This window comes from Morchella importuna, assembly GCF_003444635.1.
Source record: "Morchella importuna strain M04M26 chromosome Unknown Morimp01GS018, whole genome shotgun sequence".
NCBI lineage: Eukaryota > Fungi > Ascomycota > Pezizomycetes > Pezizales > Morchellaceae > Morchella > Morchella importuna.
In genome coordinates, this window is record NW_025763415.1 from 411,697 (window position 1) to 428,974 (window position 17,278).

Consider the following 17,278-nt stretch of genomic DNA (forward strand, 5'->3'; position numbering starts at 1 on the left):
GCTCTCCTTTCCTGGACTTCCTTCACCCCCCGTCGGGAGTTAACCACGTTGGCGGTAAAGTAGTGGAACGTGCACACGCGAACCTTGGCAAACGTAACCCCAGCTGTCCCTGACCTATCTGGGCCCTTGACCTTACGAGTCTAGAATTATATATATAAACCAGCTCTACAATGGCATCTTCCGCCCCTCCACCTCCTCCGCAATTCCCTCTTCCAGCTGTACATACCGCTCTATCACCGTATATACATCCTCCCCAAGAAACACTTCACATCCGTCAGCTAGCAACACAGCACCTCACCAATCTCTCCGCCGAGAAACGTATCACGGATGGTTCCGGCTCTACCGACGAATTCCGCCGCTTCCTCGACTTTGAGCTCGGCCGGAAGGGGCCAGATTCTAGCGTACGGAAGGAGTATCTAATCGCGCTACGAGAAAACCTCCAAGCGAAGCGGGAATATGAAGATATACTCCGCGAGGGAGATGACGATAGTCCCGGCGATGAAGGGGGAGTGAAAGTTTTGGAGGAGGAGGAGGAGGAAGGGTGGAGGGAACTATATCTCAACACGCTGAAGCTACGCCGGCAGCATGAAAGATTGGAGCTACTCAGAGTTTATCTGAATACTGTATCTAATCCTACCGCTGAAGATCTTGCCGCAGAGGCTGCTGAGAGCTTTAATGAACAGCCGCCTGCACCGCCTATCCAACTTACTGCACAGAGAGGTACAGGCATTGGAAGTGATAGTGAGGAGATAAAGGCAGGGGTGGAGGCAATGATACTGCGACTTGAGAAGGAGGTCGTTGCGGCATATGAAGCCCTTGAGCAGGAGAAAAACAGGATACAGGATCTTCAGGAAGGACTTCACGATGATCCTCAAGGCACAAAAAAGGAAGCTTTAATGCGAGCTCGAGATACACTCATATCGTGGCTTGAAGGCCAACTTGCACGTACCACAGCTGGTGGTGAGCCTGAAGACGCAGATATGATGGATGCTACCTCCGAAGAACAAGCCGAGGGGGGGAGCTCGGCGCAACAAATAGTAGACCGGATTCAAGCAGCTTACAACAACTATCTCAGGTCCCGAACAGAACTAGTACATATCCTTGCCTCTGCATCTTCCATTGACGAAATCGGGCCCCTCTCTATTGATCCTACCGATCCCCCAACTGAGCTCCCGGGCACGATGAAGAAGCCTATACCTGCGCCCCCAATCCTCAGTGTGCTAACAGCGATGGAGCACCTTCTACCACTTACTAAATATGCGAAATCTCTTCTCTATCAACGAACACAGCTCTCAACCTCGCTCTCAGCGCAGCAAAAGCAATTACTCCGCCTTCTAGAGTCTTCCCTCGAAAAGTTCTCAATCCAGCCTCCCCCTATCGCCGCTACCACCGTCTCCCCATCACTCGAGATGGTGACAGCGCTAGCTTCAGCATCAAAGGCCGCGATAGCGAAGAATTGTATAGAGGTTGGCAAAAACGTGACTGAAGCAAAAAAGACGCTTGAGAACGTCGAAAGCGTGCTGGCGGAGGTGGAAGCTTTAGTTATCATGCCAAAGAAGGAAGTGTCCAAAATCCCTATGGCAAGGCGGAAAAAGAAGGGGAGAAGAGAGGAGGAGGAGGAAGCGGACAAGGGCTTGTGGGGAGGACTGGGAGGTGGGGTGGGGGTCATTGGAGATGGGATTTAATGGTGGGGGGTTAGTAACGTAAGAGGGTTTGGTATTCTATGTCATTTTATTTTATTTTTATAGCGCTATTCTAATAATACCTAGCAGTGTGGATATAATGTTTTTTTTTTTAGAAGTATCACTATTGTAGCTTAGACCTTGAATAAGCAGCATGATGGCCTAGAGTATTTACTTTGTTCTAGGATAAGGAATCCCGCGAGAAATACTACGGACGTGCGACCTGGCCGGGACTGTGATAGTACCAGAAAGAGAAAAAAAGTCTTTCCCATCTTAAGCAAACATACATATGTAGCCCAGGAGAGCTTATTCGACACTAGCCGTAGATTCGAGCCATATATTGACGCTAGAGATCCCCGCTTGCAATTGATCTACACTCGTGCTAGCTATGGATGTACCGCGTGGGCTATAGAGCACCGACATAGCAATGGCATGGTAAATTAAATATAAAGTAGACTGTACCTAGCTGCGAGGCATCTTGGTGGGTATGGGTGTGGTTATAACTCTGGGAGGAGCTATAAGGCTCCTTACTGTCCGTTCAATAAAGCTACATAATGTAGCTATAGCTAGGATTGACAGGCTGCATGTAAGAATACCAGGAAGTGGAAAGAACCTCCAACACTAGAGTACGTAGTAGTAGAAATTCACACTTCTGCGCCGGTCTACGAACGCCAAGGAATCACAATCACAATATATCACTCGGTCACTACACACACCACATTATGTAGCACTTCACATTCCAAAGCCCACCCCATGCCCAGTACAACACAGAAGAAACACGGCCAAAGATATGATTGATTTTTCTCAGCCACTACGGTTATCTAATTTGTAGAATTTCTACCAACAAACTAACTACTGCCTCCAGACCCACAACCCCAACCCCAACCCAATCCAGGTTACTAAGAGTCCTCTGGTGAGTGACCCGGCATCGGTATCGTTCTCTGGATATATGTCTAGTGCGCAACCGGGAAGATGACGATTCTCCCATCAACACTGCACACAAACACGCACAAATTAGCCACCCACCCACACCGCCAACATCCCCAGCAAGAAAAGAAGAACCAGCATAACATACCCACTACTACTAAACCTCACCACCGCGCCCTCCGCACCCTCATACGCCCTCAGGCTCGCAATCGAGTTCTGATGGATCGTCTTGAGACTCGCATCATCGCCCGCCCCACTCTTCCCCTTCAGGTCCATCTGCCTAAACATATTGAGCGCCGAGCTCTCCTGCGCCTCGCCCTGCTTCGCCTTATTCGGATCATCCACCGCATACGCCTGCCGCCACCCCTCCTCCGTCCCCTCAAACACCACGGGATGGCAATCATGCCCCGCCGCCACAAGCTGGTCCTCCCGCGTCCAACACAGCGCCACAAACGGCAGCATCTGCGTCGTCACCGTGACAACCGCTCTCGGCGGCGCGTCCGGCGCCGCCGGATACACCACCGTCACACTGGAGTCATGCGCTGCAAAGGCGAGGGCGTTGCCGCTCGGCGAGAACGCAACGGCGTGCACCCACCCGCCCGACGAGTTCATGTACTCGCCGCAGACGGTGTTGAAGGGGATGCGCTCGCCCCACGCCGTGGGCTCGGGCCGCTGGTCGACGCCCTTGATGAATGCGGAGAAGACGCGGGCGTGGGCGTCGGCGGAGCCGGATGCGAGGAGGACGCTGTTGGGGTGCCAGGAGAGGGAGAGGACCGTGCTGCGCAGCGGCTTCTTGAGGTGCTTGGACACCCACCAGTCGTTCTCTTGCTCAAAGTAGCAGACGGCGATGGCGCGCGCGCCGGAGCCGACGGCGAATTTGGATTCGTCCGGGGACCAGCGCACGTGTGTGGCGGCGCGGTTGAGGCGGAGGAGGACGAGGGTGGGTTTCCAGCCCGTGGGGGAGGGCTCCCAGACGAGGGCGTTGCGGTCTGGTGACGTTAGTAGGCGAGTTTACGAGCATTGAAACCTCCCACAACCCATAACCCACAAGCATCCGCATAAACCGCCCTAAACCCAACCAGAAAGGAAGAGAAAAAATCAGAACCCACCCTGCGAGCACGTCACAATCCTCCCACTCCTCGCCGCAATATCGACACTCGTGACGGTCTTATCGTGGCCGACGAGCTCCTCCTTGAACTTGAAGGAGCCGTCGGGCTCGTGGCCGTAGAGCTCGACCTTGATGTCCCTAGAGACGGCGAGCAGGCTCCTGTCGGCCGAGAAGGAGTGGTCTGCGATGGGGGCGTGGAATAGGAGGTGGGCTTCGGGGTGGGGGGCCATTGTTACTGCTGATTAATTGGGGATTGGGTTGGATGAATGGAGGGAGGGGGATGGAGGGGATAGGAGCAGCACTCGACTATCACGATGGGTGGATTGATGCTGCTGTGAGCGTGGAGGTGTGAGGTGAGGTGAGGTGAGGTGAGGTGTTGCAGTGAGGGTGAGGGGAGCTGCTAGGGCTTGGCGGTGCCGTGGAGCAGCACACAGACACGCGGGTCAGACATGGAATATCACTCGCTCTCCTTTTCTTCAACCACGCTCAGTCACCCGCACTTGTACTCTATCGACGGAACCTGTAACATCAATTCCATCCCCCACTCGCGCACCACTAAAATAACACTCATCTACCTATCACGAACGCAGAACGCACGCATTCATACAAACACACAGACAGCTACACAGCTACACAGCTATATAGCCAACCTGCCAAAGGAAATAACTTTATACACACACCGCGCCCAAGAAAGGCATGGCGACAAAAAAAGTAGAAAGAAAAACCAAGAAACAAAACACCCCCCAAGACGAGATGAGATGAAAAACAGCAATAAAAAAAAGGAAACCCTCCTAATTAGATGACAAAACCGCCTAGAGCTCATTCTTAGGGTTCAAATAATTATCCCCCTTCCAGCTATAAAACGCCTCTCTAGGCGCCCTCCCCATCGCGCGATCCCACAGCTGACTCACCTCCGACAGTCCAATGATCATTCTACGTACCGCCAATTCAATTAGCCTTCCTGTCCACTTTTTCACCTCCAGCCACAGAGAAGAGAACGAGAATAAACTTACAGATGCTTCGGCACCTCGTACCAACTCCTAAGGACAAACATAAGCGTCATCCACACGAGCTTTATCTCCTGCACCAGCATCTCCCTAATCGTCAGCTCCACCTCCCCCTCCGTTTTCGGCCCCGCCGCCGCCCTCCTTCCCGCCTCCCTCTTTGCCTCCAGCTCCTCCGCCTGGCGCTGGTCCCACATCGCCTTGAAAGCATCGAGTGCAATGAGGGAGTGCGACACGCGGTGCAGCGTATTGACGAGCGCCACGAGCTCAGTGCGGCGTAGGACCGGGTTCACGCCGGGCTCGGCGTCCTCGTCGAATTCGAAGAGGACCTTAAGGGCGGTTCCGTATCCTTGTGTCTGGACCTTACCCCACAGTCGGCATTTGTCGCAGCCGACGCAGTCCATGAGCCTGGAGACGTTTCTGAAGCGATTGCGGAACTCTTCTTTGAGGCTTGTCATCTCGTTCTTGAACATGAGGGACTCGTCAAAGATTGGCTCGGCGGAGGCAGCGGTCTTGGCGAGCTTTAGAACCTTGGCCCTGGTGATACGGCTCTGGTAGGTGTCGCCGGAGCAGAACGTGTAGTCCTGGAGGTAGTTCTGGAGCTTCGAGACGGCGCGCGCAAGGACGGCGTAGTTGAAGTAGATGTTCTGTACACGCTCCGGGTGTCCCTTGAAGCGGGACATGAAGCACTCGTAGTTGGGGCCCCACTCACCCGTAGACTGGTTCAAGTAGTCCCAGCACAGATGCATCGAGATACTCGCATGCATGCCCGAGATGACCCTATGGAAGACCCTCTTCTCCAGACACATATCGTCCGCATCAAGCTCCACCAGGCCCTGCTTCCCGTCCTTCCCCACGCCAAACTCATGCTTCCCCTTCTCCTGCATCACGCCCGCAAACTCCATCGCCGCCGGGTTCCTCTTCGAGAACCCCGCGAGCCCCCCTTTGTCTCCTCCAGCTCCGGGTGCCTGTCAAAGCAATTCTCCCTATATATCGCCTTCCAGACATTCTGCGCGCCGGCGCCCGCATATCCCGTAAATCTCTCTGGGTTCTCAAGCAGCGACACATAGTCGCCCTTGCTTCCCTCCGTCTCGTCCTCGGGCACACAGTAGTCCCTCTCATCACACTCGTCCTCCTCCACGATGCAGCTCTCCTCCCTCTCCGCGCCCAGTGCGCCCCGCAGCGGCGACGGCTCCGTCGGCTCCCGACTGATGGGGTGCGACGCCTTGGGGCCCGCCAGCTTTCCTAGCTCCTCGGCGCGCCAGATCTCGGGGATGTCCTTCTCGTCGTCGATGGTGGTCACGGCGCAGGCAATGTTGCCGCACATGCCCTCGTCGTCCCAGAAGGGGCACGTGCGCCCAAAGAGGTCGAGCCGGTAGTAGCTGAAGTAGTCCGTGTCGTGGGTGATCTCCTGCAGCAGCGGGTTGAGCTTCCTGTTGAGCGTCTCGATGGTGTCGTAGGAGGCGCAGCCGTCGGGGACGAGCTCGCTCGGGGAGTTCTGTACATGTGAGTAGGCAGTTCCAAGGGGTGAGGGTGGGGGTGGGGGTGGGTGGGTGCGGGAAGTTACATTGCAGACGCTGGGTGGCGGGGCGGCGGCCTCGATGAGGGCTGAGGAGAGCAGTGCTGCCCCGGCTAGGAGCTGGGAGGTGCGGGAGATCCGCATTGTGGGAGCTGGTGGCCTTCTCGGGGGTGTTAATTGCAGAAGTAGTTGTAGTTGTAGTGGGTAGGTGGTAGGTATTCACAGAGTGTTGCACAAGAGGACAAATAGGTACACTCAGGGAGAAGAAGTAGCAGAAGCAGAAGTAGAAGCAGAGAACTATCGAATTCTTCTGGCTAAAGATGTGGTACTAGTAGACAAGACGGGAAAGGAGAGAGAGAAGAAAGAGAGAGAGAAGGGAAAAAAGAGACCCGGATGTGTAAGGAACAGGCCCTGATTATAAAGCTCCCGAAGCAAGGAGAAGCGGGAGAGAGAGCAGACTTGTAGAGTCTCGCAGTGGCCAGCCAGGAGTGCAGCGTGCAGCAGAATGCCAGTAGAGGCCAGATATCCGAGGCCCCGGTCAGTAAATGGAAATATATGAAACCCGCTCACTCACTCACTCACTCACCCGCGCGAATCACCTCAATTTACCTACAGCAGCAGCAGCCCGCCAGCAAGCAGAAATGGGCAGACAAATTGAATTGATATACGGGGGGGTACAGCAGTATCGAGGAGGGAGAAAGGGAGGGAGGGAGGGCAGCCCATATCTGACACCATCAACGGATGTTCCTGACCTTCTTTCCGCCTTCTCATCCATCTTTCCATCTATCCCTTCCACTCCACCCCATCCATCCATCCATCCCTCTGCCTATACATCCATCTTGCACCAGCAGGTGCACTTCCTCCAATTCAGCTCTCTCCACCTGTGACCGTGCGTGCCACACCTCTATGTAAAGACAAAAGGCCACCTTCGACCCAGGACAGGGGTAACTAACTCACAGCACAGCAAACCCCTGTAAGTGGCGCGTGCGTGCGTGTCAGTGGCTATGCAAGGTACAGACAGCACCGCTCGTGTCTTCTGGAAGAGTCGCTAAATGGATCCGCGTCCACCTCCCCACCCAGGGCCCGCCTCCATGGGCCACCTCCGGGGGTATGTATTATATACAGTTCTCAATAGAACAAGCCCATGAAACCACTGCCTACATACTTTACTTGTTTCCGCGAACAAGCAGCTAGCCACATCTTAATCAATAGTAGCTGTGGCGCAGACACATGCCATACCGCACTCGGATGATTTCTGGGGCCATCGTACGCTAGTTACACAAAGTCAGACAGATACGATCACCGTTACCGGGTGGGCGCTATTAATAATTTGCGCGAGATGGCGTGGGCGTGGGCGTGGGCGTGGGATTATGGTTATGGGGTTATGTATGAGCGGGAAGTGATAAAGGACAGCTATCATAAAGGAATACGAGATTGCAACAAAGCCTGAGCAGTGAACCGGCTTTCTTGTATAGGGCAGGATCGAATCTGGTGACTATCGATAACTACATGTACATGTAGGTAAATACGTGGTAGTAAAGTATTCATACTCAAAGTTGGCCCGTTTGAGCTAAACAAATCTTCGATTCTGCCTGTCTATATGTATGTAGCTTCGCCGATAGCACAATGCCATGGTTAGGCATGATATATCGTGTCTGTGCAAACGTAGTAGACAAAAGTCATAGACCGCCGCTATGATACAGACCCAAGCATAAAGCGTGGTGGGCCTTTTTACTAATGCTACTATATGACAGCTTAGTTACATCCCAGGACAGGATCTGCTAGTTATAACCCGCGAATCATAGAATCCGACACAAACAGCCCTTAATGTCATGCATGAGACCTAGCAGTATGTATTTAGATACATGTAGATGTAGTACTCACCCACAATTATATACATACAAACTCTCGATATGAGACTACCTAGAGTATCTACGGGCCTACAACTCAAAGCACCAGTGTGACAAAGGTTGGAATCTAAATCTGCCAATGCTGTCATTACTAGAACAGCGCTATAGACACATGTACATATGGAAATGGCCATACGGGCATGAACCGCACTCCAGCTAAGGCCCTACCCAAGCATCTCAATTTCGACAAAACACAGATATCTATCTTCAACCCCCAGTATAGTGTATTCCACCCGCTAACTACTCCAAACCAATGAAGAAAAAACCAAACATAACATATATTACACCTTAAGCTTAGAAACCCCACAAAACGAAACGAAAAAAACTAAACCCGCTGCCTCTTCGCATCTCTCGGCCCCTCAGTGCCAGGTCCGCCTCTGAGCCGTTTCCGCGCCATATCCTCCCTCATGATGCGTTCGGCAGCGCTCATTGGCCTCTCTGGCGCCGCCGCGGCCTCCTTCTTGGGCTCCTTCTTGGAATCCTTCTTTTTGGCCGCAAAGACGTTCTTCGGTTTATTCACCGCCATCTTGATCGCGATCTTTGGCGGCTGCACCGGGGCCGGGGCCGGGGTCGCTTCCACCTTCGTCTCCGTCACAGCAGACTCCGTGACCTTCTCCATCTCGTCCTTCCCACCACTTTCCGCCGTCTCCACCTTCCTCGAGCCAAACGAGAGCTTAATCTTCTCCCCCTCCCCCCTCTTCAACACCTTCTCCTCCCCCTCCAGGTCCCTCCCAGCAGCCTCCGCATCCCTCCTCGCCCTCTCCACCTGCTCCCTAATCGCGCGCTGCTCCCTCTCCTCATCGCCCCTATCCTGCCTCTCCTTCCGCCTAATCGCCTCCTGCCGCTGCATCGCCTCAGGACTACTATCCACCCAGCTCACAAACAGCCCCTTCTCCCCCTCCTCCACCCGGCAAATCCCCTCGCGCCCCAGGTGCTTCACAAACTCGCTCAGCGAGATCCACCGCGTCGCGTTCATGTGCACGTGCTCCTTGTTGGCGATGTACTCCTGGTAGAAGTGGTTCGCGTTGATCTTCTTCTCGCCGTGGCTCGTCCTGAGCAGTAGTAGAAAGTCGCGCTGGAATTGGGTGGAGTAGTCCGTGATGAACTTTTTGGCGTTGTCGCCGATGACGAGCATTTGGCGAACGTGGGACTCGGATTGGGTGTGGCATTTGAACCCGTTTTCGTCGCGGCATTGCTTTTCGCACACTTGGCAGTACCAGCGGAGGCGTTGGAGGCCCTTGGCTTTCATTTTGTTGTTGAGTGACTTTAGGGAGCCGGCTTCGGCGCGGGGCATGGTGGGCGGTGGGCGGTGGGTTTGGGGGGTGGTTTGGTTTTAGTGTGGTTTGTGCTTTTGGTGTGCTTTGGGGTGGGTGCTGGAGATGGTGGAGAGCTGTTGTTGTTTCAGGGAGAGAAACTTGAAGCTCCAAGCTGACTTGCTGCCACGCCAAGACTGTCCTGTTAGTCAGCTCCCCCTTCCCCGGATTAACCGTTAATCCGCGGGCACCAACGACGTCTCTCAGAACCCAGAAAGAGCAGCACCACAGCACAGCACAGCACAGCACAGCGCAGTGCAATTAAGCACCGCGCAGAGAGAGAGAACACGCCCAGTTCCACATTCTACCCCCAGACACCGCATAATCCCCCCTCCACAGGCCATCACTCGATCCCCCGCCAAGCCCCCACCATCCCAAAAACTTTTGACCCGCAACGCAACGTCTTTCCCACCACGCACACCCCGCCATCCACAACACCCCGCCATCCACAACACCCCCCCGGCCACCCACCACAACCAGCACACCAACCAGCACAATGCGCGAAAAGCTCTTCACCCTCAAACGCCCGGTACCCCCCTCCCCCTCCCCCCTCCCTCCCTCCCTCTCCACACACACTAACACCCCCCACCCTCACCACAGCGCATGCGCCAATCCTGGTCCAAATGGAACCTCTACAACCTCACCCGCCAGCGCCCCCCGCGCCTCGAGCGCCGCACCTTCTTCCAGCAAAAGTGGACCTCCAAGGCCGAGACGCGCGCCTACCACGGCGAGTACCTGACAGCGCGGCAATGGCAGACCATGTTCCGGCGCACACTCAAGGCCGTCGTGCCCATGTACAGCGTGGATCTCGCCGAGCACAGCGGCGCACACATGGCTGCCGGCCGGGGCGCCGGCGTCGGCGCTGACCAAGGGGTCGGGGTGCCCGCTGTGCCCTATATGAGCCAGCTGTATTGGCCCATGGAGAGGAGGCTGGATATTGCGTGCTATCGCGCAATGTTTGCGGCGAGTCCGAGGATGGCGAGGCAGTTTGTGATTCATGGGTTTGTGAAGGTGAATGGGAAGAAGGTGAGTCCTTTTTTGTGTTTGGAGGGTGGAGTGGGGGGAAGGAGGGGAGGGAGGAGGGCTAATGGATGGGTGCGGTGCGGGGGTAGATGACGCATCCAAACTACATGCTTAACCCCGGCGACATGTTCTCCGTCGACCAGACCAAAGTCCTCTACGCCACCGGCGCCCCCAAAGTCGGCACCGGCAAGTCCGCCTCCGAATCCACCGAGTCCGACTCCGAATCCACCGAGACCCCCGAGGCCACCGAAGAAGAAGAAGGCACCTCCGCCGAGGCCTCCGACGAAGCCCCCGACCCCGTCACCCCCGACGAAGCCCTCGCCGCCCTCTCTCTCGACACCCCCTCCAGCAGCAGCAGCACGCACAAGAAAGGCGACCCCAACAACCCGGTCGACTACAGCAAGCCGTACGCGACCCCCTGGCGCCCGCGCGACTACCTCCCGCCCTTCGCCTTCATCCCAAAATACCTCGAGGTCAACCACAACACGTGCCACGCCGTGTATCTGCGCCACCCCGTGGCGCGTCCGGGGCAGACGGAGGTGCCGTCGCCATTTGGGCCCGAGGTCATGCAGTTGGCGTTTAATTGGTTCTTGAGGAGGAGGTAGAGGGGAGTATGATGGGAAGGGGGGGGGGGGGGTGTATATAGGTTGTGGGTTGTGTTAGATTAGATGCTTGTTGGTGGGTAGGATATGGTAGCATATGATGGGATAGGGCAGGGCAGGGGCTGGTCAGGGGCTGGGTAATAGACGGCCGCTGCAATCAATTTGGCATTGGTAGAGCAGTAATCTGGCTCGAGAATCGATCGCGGGGAGATGGGGGTGTGTTTGGAATTGTGTATAGCTCTTTCTTTCTGCGGTGGCGCCCGCCCGCCCGCCTCGTCCATCTATCTATCTATCTATCTAAGCTCGCATCTACATACATACATACATACATACAGGTACATTATACCTACCTGCAGGGCTTAGATCCGGACTACATGTACTGTATCTGCAGCTCCATAACCCTCTTCTATCCCGCCCTTATATATCTAGTGCCCCGAAATATAGCCCTGATACGTTAGTAACTATCGATCAAAAAGAAAGAAAAAATCGCCGTGCCTGGTTTAAGTAAAGTACGTATACATGTAGCTATGCCCAAAACAAAGCCCCCGTGGATGTACTAGCTAGGTAGTTAGACGGGCGAATCAAATAAAAAACAAATCACACTCCCCACTAACCCCCCCCCCCCCCAAACACTGCCATATGCAGTACGAAACACACCTCAGAGAGAGGGGGAGGGGGGAGGGAACAGCCAAAAATGCTGCGGCCCGCTAGAAAAAGTATGGTGGCGTCATGAGCTATCACTCGACTATCACCCACCCCGGCCACCCATACCGATGTGTGGGACGACTGATGGCTATAGGGAGGGGGGATGGTTGAGGAGAGCTAGTGGTTCGTTGTGCTTTACTTGTACTGTGATGTCCATGAATTAGCAGTATATATTGGCGGTGATACAACTGCAATAATAAGATGCAGGTGCTCAGCTGCCTTTCCGCCGGTGTGTGTATGCGTGGGTCGGAGTCCTAGGCCGATATGTAGTTGCCCCCCCCCCCCCCCCCCGCAGCGGAACCCTCGCGCCCAGATCACAGTTGAAGACGGGAGCATCGTTCTATGTACGTACAACATTGACATTTAGTTCGTATTAGTATGTGGTATGTGCCTAAAAAAAAAAAGTACATACACCTAACCCCCCACCCCCACTGCAGCAGCCGGCTCAAGTGGAGGCCGCAAGCTCTCATCTCGCCTGCAGTTATTCAAGTAAACCGAGTGAGTGGAACAACCCCGCCGGTGCGTAGGGTCCGGTCCGTAGCCTGCCTGGTGTGCAAAAGACCGATCGACTGCAGTCCTGCAGTAGATACATACATGTAGTTATTAGATACATGTATCATTATGAATCTAGTTGTAGCCGAAGTTTGTTGTAGTTCTCGTAGAAAAAGAGCTTCGGTGTGGGCGACAGCTGTCACCGTTCTCCTCCAACCGGCTGGTACGTGGCATGGGGAGGAAGGTTGACCTAGGCAGGGGGGAATATTGCGGGGGATATCTAGACACCGGATGCTCGCTCTTGTGGTAGATTACAGCCATGCAGAGTCTTGAGGGGTTGGCATCGTTGGTGCATGCACTTGGGGGATTAATGTTGGGGTTTATATCCTGTTAAGCAAACATATTTGCAACTTGAGAGGTTTTTTAGGTTTTAGACGTAAATACTAGCTATGGGGCCCGTGTCCTACAAAGTCTTGCAATTGGTTTATAGGAGTTGACAGATAGTTGTGCCAGTCTTATATCGGATTCCCATAAGCAAAATGTCAATGGTTGATCTTACACTCTAAACATTCAGACTAGGCGAGCTCTAGATATTGTGTACCTACTAAATCCTGCACATCGGAATATTCTCGTAACAACATTAGAGACATTGTGAAATAAATCATCTTTCATTATTCTAATATAGATAGTGCCATGCGTGAAAATGAAGTCAGCCACTACATGATACCAGGTCATCAACCGCTGCTATAAACCAACCCCTACTCCGCCTTTACTCTGCAGTCTAAAATCATGATAGACCTAGCCCTTTATTAGTAGGCAGAGTAATCATACAAGGATTCGAGATCCTCCGGGCCCCTCTTTCCACATCCTCCATATTATAGGTTCTCGCCTCCACCCCTCGTCTTACTATTTTTTTATAAAAAAAGACCACAAAGGAAACCGAAAAAATTACAACCTACGCACCATTAACCCTCTTCCTCCCGCCCGTCCCTTCCACCACCTCCTCCACCTTCTCGCTCAACTCCGGAAACGAAACCTTGATCTGCTCCGCCAGCACGTCACGAAAGTCCCGGTATGCCTCCATCTTCCCCTTCATGAACTGGTTCTGCTTGACCACAATCTCCACAAACTCTCTCGTGTAGATGTCCGGATTGCGCCCGTCCTCAATGTACTGTATGACCTCGCGCGGGACCGCGACGTCGGGGGGCAGCTTGGAGGCTGCGTTTGCGAGGGTGCCGTACTGCGTCGATAGCTTATTTCTATATGTTTGTCAGCTTCGGCCGCCGCCGCCGCCGCGCAAAGCGGGAGAGGGGGGGGGGGGGGGTGGAGATCGCAGCTAGCGGTACATTTGGTTCGCAAGGACGTCTGCGGATTCTGGGCCTTGGTAGCCGTATACGCCGACGGAAATCTCGTAGAGTGTTTCGATGACGGCACGGAGGTGGCCTACAAGGGTAAGTTAGTCGCGGTAGGGGGCGAAGGACAGGAATAAAAAGGTACCGTCAACGTTCTTGAGGGGCTCATTTACAGGAGGGGGTGCCATCTGCGCAAAGGAGTGTGGGGGGGTGTTGGTGGTGGAGAGGTATGAGGGGGGAGAGCTTTGTGTGTGGAGGAGAGAGCTTTCGCGCGATCGGGTCTGCTGAGATGATCTTGAGATGAGACAAGCTTTTGGCGCTAGGTTAAATCAAGAATAGAATCCACACACAAAACCCTAACCCATTCAATGTCAAGCATGTGGGAAATGTGTGAAACTACATGTATTCGGAAGCCCTTATATTTAATACATGTATGTATACCATAATCCGCCGTTGCTGAGTAGTCGGAAACCCCCATCTTTCTTGATGTGAGAGCCTCGAAATGAGGTTATATCTCTAAGATGTGCCTGGATATACTGGGTACGAAGGTCACAATCCAATACTGAATTTTTTTTTCTTTTTTCCTTTCCTTTTTTTTGTTTAATTTATTAATTGTATGGATTGCAATACTGTAGGGTAAATCGTGCCAACGTAGCACCTCACCATCATCACCAGTTTGGTTCTGAGAATGCCTCATTGAAAGAGAAAAGTCTTACATATTCTACCACAGCTCAAAGAACCCATAATTTGTACATGGGAATAAGATAGCTCAATATTCAGCACCCCCACCCACCCCGCGCTCATGAATTGGATCCGCATTCCTCTACAGCATGATATAGACAAGACAAGCCCACTCCTACCACCACCGCATACTTTTCCCCCACGCAGCAAAGGAAAAAAAAAGAAAAGAAAAGAAAATGAAAAAAAAAAATGGGCCATGCTAATAACCCGGAGAAAAAAAGAAAGAAAATGAAAGAAAAAGAAAAGCACAAAAACGCAAAACCGCCTCCCCCATACACGGGCCAGTTTTATAAACAAAACTACACTAGGCCCTCAACCCGCATGCTCGACAATCTCACTCTTCAACAGCCCGCCCTTCACCGTGTGTCTCAACTGCTCGGGCACGGGCTTCTCCACATAGTCCCACTCATCACTCCCCTCTGCCGCGTGCGGGATGTCGATGTTGATTGCAGTACTCTTACTTGTCAACACCTCAATGTCGGGGTTTGTTTTGCTCAGGTATATCGTGCCACCATCGCACTGGTCGACCTGGACCGTGGGCGCGCTGCCGTTGATCTGAAGCGAGAACGAGTTGGACTTGATGATGTCGATCGAGGACACGAGGTTGTCGACGATCACACCCGTCTTGGTGCACTCGTTGATGGACACCGCATTAATTTTGCCGTTGATCTGGATTACAGTGTTTTTACAGCGGAAGATAAAGACGGATTGGTTAATTTCGACGTCCTCGAGTACGAGAGCGCTTTCATTTTCGTAGTTCTCCTAATGCAGCGTTAATAATAGCTAAAAATGTAGCAGCAGTATATGCAGGGTGGGAGGGCATACAATCATCCACTTATTCCCATCCAACTCCTTCTTTGGTGGCTTCTTCATTGTCAGCCCTGCTGGCTTCGCTCTCGTCGGCGGTGCTGGGGACTTCCCGCGCAGGCTTCCTGAGGACCCCGGCCTCGCGGCAGGAACCACAGAACTGGCGCGCAGCGACGGGTTCTTGTGCGTCATGTCTTCCTTGCTCACCTTCCTCAAGCCCGCCGTGACATCTGCACCACGGTTGATCGCCGCAAACACCGAGCTGACAGGGTCTGCCTTAGGTGAACTGCTCCCATCAAGTGCCGCCAAATTCGGTAGTGGCGGAGGAGGTGGGGGTGGCGCCCCGCCCGAGAACCCAACAGGATTAGAACTGGAAACATCGTCCAGAGCCAACAGAGCTTCCCTTGCATCAATACCCTTAGCGTTCCATGTCAGCCCCGCAGGATACCACTTCTTCGTGTACGCCTGCAACGCGGTGATCCAGTTATATATGGAGCGCACCCACTCGGCGCCCGCAGGGTGCTTCGTCGTCAGGATGCGGTTTCCCCAAAACTGCGCTCCACCGAGGGTCTCTCCAACATGTTTTGCGGGGGCCATTTTTGCGGGGGCCATTTCGGTTGCAACCCAGGTGAGACTGGTGATACCCTCGCTAATAGTCTGTAAATAGTTAATGTGAGGTGAGCCGCGGTTGGACTCGCAAATATTGGAGGCGTTTGCCCATTCACGCTGCATCGATGTCAAGAGGTCCATGAACTGTGTGGACCCCTCAGGCTTGCGCGCTTTGGTCGTGATCAGGAGGAATTTGCGTTGTGCGGCGAAGCATTTTTCGACAGCTTTGCTCTGCAAACTAAGTTAGTGGAGCTCCTCATGGAGGGGTGTATGTGTGTGTATGTGTGTGTGTGAGATGAGAGTGGGCCATACCTGCTCAATGATGAGCGGTTCGTCAAGAGCTTTACTCTTCTCGACATAGGCCGCTACAGGGCCCGCAATGAGCTCATCAAACTCTTCAACGCACGGAGGAAGCTCCTCTTGGACAACGGGGGGCTGCAGCAGTGGGACGTTCCTGATTGTCGATGCCGCGCTCTCGGTGCTCTGGATCTGCTGCGTGGTGGTGCTGGACGCCGGGTAGCTTGGGATTGAAGCAATATCTTCGAGACGAGACGTTGCGGCCTCGAGCCTAGCTTCTAGTGTCAACAGAGCTATCTAAGAACCGGAGAAGAAGTAAGAGGGGACAAACCTCTTGATGAGGGTCGTTAGGTTGTGCATTTGTGTAGGATGGGCAGCCATGGTCGTGATGAAGTGTGGGAGTATTGAGGAGTGAGGGAGAGTAGAAACTCGGTGGTGGCTTTCAGGGGGGAAGATGGGGTGAGGGGTGAGCTTGGGTGTGTAGGGCTGGGTACTTGGAGGGGGCTGGTTACCCGGGCGAGGCCGAGTGAGCTGTGGTGAGCTTGTGGGACGTGAGGTTACAAAGTTCCATACATGTATCTAATGCATAGCACGCAGTGGGTAGTAGTACAGCGTCTCAGGAAGTGAGCACTGGATCCAATCCCCATCATGCGCTGAAGATCCCCAACTCCAGCAAATACAGAAACAACTGTGAAACCACCTTCGCATTACGACAATGCCCTTAAACATGCGATAGGGATCAATATTATTACTATCATATCACCCCCACCCCCCATATCTGCATTAGCACAGCATGTATGTACCTACATGTAGCAGTAGAGCAAAGCTTCTCATAGAACATGTTACACAATTAGTATCCCTCTCAACCCCAACCCACTCCCGCAGAGCCTCACCACCATCAAACCAAACCGACTAGGGCAAACCCTACCCACACACAACGACCCAGTCCACCCTCCGCCCTCTCCGCCAAAGCACGCATCACGAAAAAAAAAAAAGATAATACCCACTTCGCAACCACCCACCTCACACTACCCTCCCAAAACCTAATTTTCGAACTTCCCTCTTCGTCAAAAATCCTCAAATCGTACGTCTTTTTTTTCTCTTTCGCCCCCAGATGGAAACGGCTGGGAAAAAATTGATGACAGGGACAAAATTGGCTGACTGGGTGAGGAGGGAATTATAGATCA

The 17,278-nt window shown here is 53.5% G+C and overlaps 7 protein-coding genes across 7 annotated transcripts; 2 read left to right on the forward strand and 5 right to left on the reverse strand.

The window, feature by feature from the left end:
- Window positions 1–170: 170 nt before the first annotated feature.
- LAJ45_06278 (uncharacterized protein) lies at window positions 171–1,685 on the forward strand (the record flags this gene model as incomplete). Its single annotated transcript, XM_046115842.1, has 1 exon — window positions 171–1,685. The coding sequence occupies one exon, from the start codon at window positions 171–173 to the stop codon at window positions 1,683–1,685; it is 1,515 nt and encodes a 504-aa protein (XP_045970951.1).
- A 950-nt stretch (window positions 1,686–2,635) lies between these two features.
- On the reverse strand, window positions 2,636–3,947 carry LAJ45_06279 (uncharacterized protein; the record flags this gene model as incomplete). Its single annotated transcript, XM_046115843.1, has 3 exons — window positions 2,636–2,675; window positions 2,758–3,598; window positions 3,719–3,947. The coding sequence occupies 3 exons, from the start codon at window positions 3,945–3,947 to the stop codon at window positions 2,636–2,638; spliced, it is 1,110 nt and encodes a 369-aa protein (XP_045970952.1).
- A 582-nt stretch (window positions 3,948–4,529) lies between these two features.
- Window positions 4,530–6,384, reverse strand: LAJ45_06280 (uncharacterized protein; the record flags this gene model as incomplete). Its single annotated transcript, XM_046115844.1, has 4 exons — window positions 4,530–4,650; window positions 4,731–5,641; window positions 5,728–6,219; window positions 6,289–6,384. 4 exons carry the CDS (start codon window positions 6,382–6,384, stop codon window positions 4,530–4,532), a joined length of 1,620 nt encoding a protein of 539 aa, XP_045970953.1.
- Window positions 6,385–8,475: 2,091 nt separating this feature from the next.
- On the reverse strand, window positions 8,476–9,444 carry LAJ45_06281 (uncharacterized protein; the record flags this gene model as incomplete). Its single annotated transcript, XM_046115845.1, has 1 exon — window positions 8,476–9,444. The coding sequence occupies one exon, from the start codon at window positions 9,442–9,444 to the stop codon at window positions 8,476–8,478; it is 969 nt and encodes a 322-aa protein (XP_045970954.1).
- Window positions 9,445–9,959: 515 nt separating this feature from the next.
- Window positions 9,960–11,091, forward strand: LAJ45_06282 (uncharacterized protein; the record flags this gene model as incomplete). Its single annotated transcript, XM_046115846.1, has 3 exons — window positions 9,960–9,992; window positions 10,064–10,489; window positions 10,576–11,091. 3 exons carry the CDS (start codon window positions 9,960–9,962, stop codon window positions 11,089–11,091), a joined length of 975 nt encoding a protein of 324 aa, XP_045970955.1.
- A 2,149-nt stretch (window positions 11,092–13,240) lies between these two features.
- On the reverse strand, window positions 13,241–13,825 carry LAJ45_06283 (uncharacterized protein; the record flags this gene model as incomplete). The annotated part of the gene is made up of 3 exons (XM_046115847.1): window positions 13,241–13,544; window positions 13,632–13,728; window positions 13,783–13,825. The coding sequence occupies 3 exons, from the start codon at window positions 13,823–13,825 to the stop codon at window positions 13,241–13,243; spliced, it is 444 nt and encodes a 147-aa protein (XP_045970956.1).
- Window positions 13,826–14,690: 865 nt separating this feature from the next.
- Window positions 14,691–16,472, reverse strand: LAJ45_06284 (uncharacterized protein; the record flags this gene model as incomplete). The annotated part of the gene is made up of 4 exons (XM_046115848.1): window positions 14,691–15,140; window positions 15,204–16,025; window positions 16,107–16,362; window positions 16,423–16,472. 4 exons carry the CDS (start codon window positions 16,470–16,472, stop codon window positions 14,691–14,693), a joined length of 1,578 nt encoding a protein of 525 aa, XP_045970957.1.
- Window positions 16,473–17,278: the final 806 nt, after the last annotated feature.